This window comes from Mandrillus leucophaeus, unplaced genomic scaffold (genome assembly GCF_000951045.1).
Source record: "Mandrillus leucophaeus isolate KB7577 unplaced genomic scaffold, Mleu.le_1.0 Scaffold51, whole genome shotgun sequence".
NCBI lineage: Eukaryota > Metazoa > Chordata > Mammalia > Primates > Cercopithecidae > Mandrillus > Mandrillus leucophaeus.
In genome coordinates, this window is record NW_012105475.1 from 6,644,734 (window position 1) to 6,649,767 (window position 5,034).

At 47.9% G+C, this 5,034-nt stretch overlaps 1 protein-coding gene across 1 annotated transcript in view; it reads right to left on the bottom strand.

The window, feature by feature from the left end:
• ABHD3 (abhydrolase domain containing 3) overlaps positions 1-2,541 on the bottom strand; it is a 47,423-nt gene extending 44,882 nt beyond the window's left edge. The window contains exons 1-3 of the mRNA XM_011996351.1: positions 2,250-2,541; positions 1,355-1,518; positions 66-248 (exon numbers count right to left, since the gene is read on the bottom strand). Coding sequence (XP_011851741.1) covers positions 66-248; positions 1,355-1,518; positions 2,250-2,411 — 509 coding nt within the window. The 5' untranslated portion in view covers positions 2,412-2,541. The remainder of the gene's footprint in view (positions 1-65; positions 249-1,354; positions 1,519-2,249) is intronic.
• Positions 2,542-5,034: the final 2,493 nt, after the last annotated feature.

Genomic DNA, 5,034 nt, shown 5'->3' on the forward strand with positions numbered 1-5,034 from the left:
TGTAGATATATTTGTACTTCATTTGGAATGGATCAAGTGAAAAAAAAGAAATCTTTTACTGGTACCTGTATCCTAATTCTTCACTAAGATGGATCATATGAAGGATATATGACTCCTTGCTTGTTCCAGTGAGGCCAGGCAACAATAAGATAGTAGGTCTCGTGCTGGCATCCATATAACGCGTACTGTTATCATTATCAAACCAGTCCAGTGAAATCTGTCCTCCATCTGCAGTTTTAATAAGTTCACTGAAAGGAATAATTCAGAAGACATTACTATTTACATGTTTTAAGTCATGTCTTAATTTTCTGTTTTAATTCTAAACACATGACATTATTTGGTCATCGAAAAATAACATTTTTCCAGCATTCATGAACACATGCCCATATCTCGATCTACATATCATTTTCTTTCATTAGAAGGATTTTATGAAGATTAGTACCATCAAGTATTTCCAGCAACCTCCGTACAAGGTCGTATATAAAGATGAACTGCGAATTATTAAGATAAATGAATACTTACTCACTACTCTATAACACCCAGCATTCAACCCTTGTTTGATTGAGGTCACTCAACTAACGCGACAGGGAAGTCTGAATAAGTAAAATGCTGATCTAATCTCTGACCACTGCTCTAGCTCTTTGGACTCAATAATGCAGTCAATAATACAGAACAGTATACTATATAGTATACTTCAAGATTTTCTTCTGAAATAATTTAAAGTATTTCTCACACAGTATTTATAAACTTACAGAATTTTCCCAAACAAACAGTGCAAGTTCCAGGCAACAAAATAAACTCCAGAAGGATAGATGACTAAGGGAAATTAATAACAGGCACCATTTGAATCTGGTTCCTGATAAATCCTGGACCGTATCTTTAACACATCAAGGGCTATTATCATCAAGATCCCATTTGCCTGTCAATAGGAAGTCATTTTACACCAATCAATGGCCCAAAACCCAAATTAAGAGGCATCCTTCTCGCCCCACCCCCACCCCCAGTATCTGCTACATATCAATGAATGAATGCAGATCATCAAAGGATCTGGGTCTTTTTGACAGATGTATGACAAACTGCGAGACAGTAATCCCCAAACACTTCTCTCATCCTAAAAATAAACTATTTACATCAGGTCGGGGGTTAGGGCGGGGACCAGGAGGCAAATACCTGAGTATTTTCCTGCAGCTGGGGGTGGAGCCGGGGACATACCCTCCATTTTCATTCCCTCTATCTGTTCTATATACTTCCTAAAGCAGAGATTCTATTAACCAAGAACTGGGAATAAGCAAACAAACAAACAAACAAAAAACTGTGATTTTGCAGAAATGACTGAAAACGGAAATTCACTTACTTCCTGTACTGTACCGGGGGCTTCGAAGTGATGAAAGGTCTAAGCAGGGTCTGTCCTCGACTCTCCCAGCACCAGACCGTCGGGTAGTACGTTTCTGTCACCACGGGACAGTGGTCTTGAAGGAAGCGGCTGAAACTCTCACCCCCCGTCACTAACTGGGGTTTCTGAAGGGAAAAGCAGTATGAGAAGGGCCCAGAGCAAAGTTTCTGCCAACCGTAAACCAGAAGCCGGTAGACTTGTCGCTCGCGCGCGCGCTCCCTCCGATTACATCTCTTTCTGGAGGGCTGACGCAAAGAATTCACACAGGACTGAAACGGGGGTTTCGCCAATGCCCCGAGGGGAAGGCAACTGTTTGTTTGTTTTTACCTCCGCCTCCCGGGTTCAGGGGATTCTCCTGCCTCAGCCTCCCGAGTAGCTGGGATTGCAGGCGTCCGACACCACGCCGGGCTAATTTTTTGTAATTTTAATGGGGTTTCACCGTTTTGGTCAGGCTGGTCTCGAACTCTTGGCCTCAAGTGATCCACCCGCCTTGGGTTCCCAAAGTACTGAGATTACAGGCGTGAGCAGCCGTGCCCTGCCGGGAGTCATTTTCAAAAGCGCCACGGCATTCCCGAGTGCGCCGCCGGCTTCGCCATCAGCGACCCGGCAGCGCCGCAGCGCGGAGGTCAGCAGGGTCCAGGCTGCGCTCCCAGGACCGCCCGGCCGGGACCCCCCAGGGAGCGGGCGAATGGGCGGGGACTGTCGGATTTCCCGCTCGCGCTCGTGGCGGCCGCTCAGGAGCAGCTCGCCGCCTGTCCTCTGGGCTGCCGACTTTCCCTGGCCGCACAGCCTCGCACTGCGCCTGCGACCCTCGCTCCCGGCAGCAGCCCGCGGCCCTGCGCCACCCTCGGCTCACCTTGGCAATGCTGCTCAGGTAGTAGCAGGCATAAGCGACGCTGAAGCCCAGAATGAGGGATAAGCCCACCCCCGAGCCAAAGAACCCCACCCGGACTTGGTGCTCCAGGTAGAGGGAGAGCTCCCGGGACAACATCCGCAGGTCCATGGCCAGGCGCTGCATGACCCCCGGAGCGCGGGCCGCCGGTGCTGCGGCTGGAGGAGAGCCGGCCGGCGAGCGGGCGAGAGCGGTCGAGAGCGGGCGCGGCGCCACCGCCTACCGCCGACTACAGCGTCTCCTGCGGGGCGGAGCGGCACAGGGAGGCGTAGCCTGAAGCTCCGACCGCCGCCGGCTCCGCCCCGGCTTCCCGGAGCCGCCCCCACTGCCAGCCACTCAGGAACCTTCCAGAAGCGCGGTTCCAAGACCGGCCACCGGGAGGGCGGGCGGATCGGGGTCTCCAAGCGAGGTCGCGGTCGGCGACGTTGAGCCCCCAAGAGTGGGCGGAGAACTGAGCCGACTTCGGAGATGGAGACGGGCCAGGCAGCGCCGGTTAAGGTCCCGCACCTGCTGCCCCAGTGACCTTGAATGATTACGCTCTGCGGCGGGTGTCCCTAAACTAGAGGTTTAGAGTGCCAGGGAAGTGTGCCTTGCATTCAAAGATTTGGGGAGTTAATGCCAAAGATATGTTAGCAGATAAGAATCCCACATGCCCTAGACGTTTGCGTTGGTCCTCAAGACTATGGAAAGAGAAAAAATATTCTATGAACGTTCAACAGTGAGGACATCATACTCGACTTTGAATCACTCTGTGAATCTTTTTAGTTGCTAAGTGCCACTTAAATGAGAAGTGGTCTCTGAAAATAAATGAAAAGATCTAGAATAGTAACCGGGATTCAATTGTTAAAAGCCTATTTGTAGTTCATTAATGCTTTGAATTTAGAGACTTACGGAAATTCACACCGATTACCTAATGTAGGGACAAGGAACCGTTTATGAAGTAGGGTTTCCTAGGCTTATTTATGGCAATATGATAAGTCAGTGTACTTACGGATATCTAAAATGGTTAGAAGATTTAATAGCCTATGCCTATTATTATGAACTCCTCCCTCTGAGAGGTAGGAAGAGTGGCAAGACAAACAGACGAAAGAAGGGAAAGTCCTGTCTAGATTATGAAAAATGTCACAGGATTTTAAATTAATGATGTAACTTAGATGGGGACATGAGATGGGCCAGAAGTGAGCAATTTATTTGGTTTTGATTTGGTCATTGCAACTTGGTGGTTGGCTGCAGCACGCAAAATAATTCAATTACCTTTACTGACCCTGTTTTTTTCTTGTTTTAATAATCTGTAGCATAACAATTTCGACTTTATAGAGTTCCCAGGAGGACAAAATAGTGTATGTAGTGGACTCCCCGTGAGCAGAAGTAATTTTCATGCTCTGGCTCTCACACCTGGGCGCACATAGCAAACGTGAATGCATATGCTGGTTGCCATCCTTGAAACTTCCTAGCATTCATAACCCCTGAACCTGCCTTCTGCACTATCTACCAATAAATGCATGTATATTTCAGTTTAAGTTTGCGCTGTTGTTTTTTGTTTGTTTGTTTTTTGTTTTTTGTTTTTTTTTGAGATGGAGTTTCACTCTTGTTGCCCAGGCTGGAGTGCAATGGCAAGATCTCGGCTCACTGCAACCTGTGCCTCCCGGGTTCAAGCGATTCTCCTGCCTCAGCCTCCTAAGTAGCTGGGATTATAGGAATGCACCACCACACCTGGCTAATCTTGTATTTTTAGTAGAGACGAGGTTTCACCATGGTGGTCTTGAACTCCTAACCTCAGGTGATTTACCCGCCTCGGCTTCCTAAAGTGCTGGGATTACAGGCATGAGCTACTGCGCCTGGCCAAGTTTAAGCTTAAAGTGAAAATATCATCAAATAAAATGTTTGTCTGAGCTTGGGCACTATAGCAAAATACCATAGCCCAGGCGACTGAAACATACATTTATTTCTCACTGTTCTGGAGGCTGGAAGTCTGGAATCAGGGTGCCGATGTGGTTGGGTTTTGGTGAGGGCCCTCTTTTGCCTTGCAGATGGCTTCTCTTTTGCTGTGTCTTCCCGTGGTGGATAAAGGAAGCTCTGATGTGTCTTCCTCTTCTTTCACAGGTACCAATTCCATCATAGGGACCCTGTCCTCATGATGTCGCCTAAACCTAACTACTTCCCAAAGGCCATGTCTCCTAATACCGTCACCTTGAGGGGCTAGGGCTGCAACATATGAAGGTGGAGGTGGGAGACACAAACATTGATGCCTATAATATTTTATAGGCATCATGGTGTGTAGAAAGTTTACTGACCTGGGAGTAAAAAACAGCTGTGAACTCATCCACTAAACTTAGGCAAATCATTTATTCTTTGGGGGCGTCAGTTCCTTTGTAAAATGAGATGATTGAGATGGAGGTTGTCCAAGTTTCTTTCCTGTTAGAAAAACATTCACCATCTTTCTTTAGAACTACTATTTTGGCTGGGTGTGGTGGCTCATGCCTGTAATCCCAGCACTTTGGGAGGCCAAGGCAGTTGAATCACTTGAGGTCAGGAGTTCAAGACCAGCCTGACCAACATAGTGAAACCGCATCTCTACTAAAAATACAAGGAAATTAGCTGGGCATGGTGGCAGGCACTTGTAATCTCAGCTACTCGGGAGGCTGAGATGGGAGAATCGCTTGAACCTGGGAAGGCGGAGGTTCCAGTGAGCCGAGATAATGCCACTGTACTCCAGCCTGGGCGACAGAGAGAAACTCTGTCTCAAAAA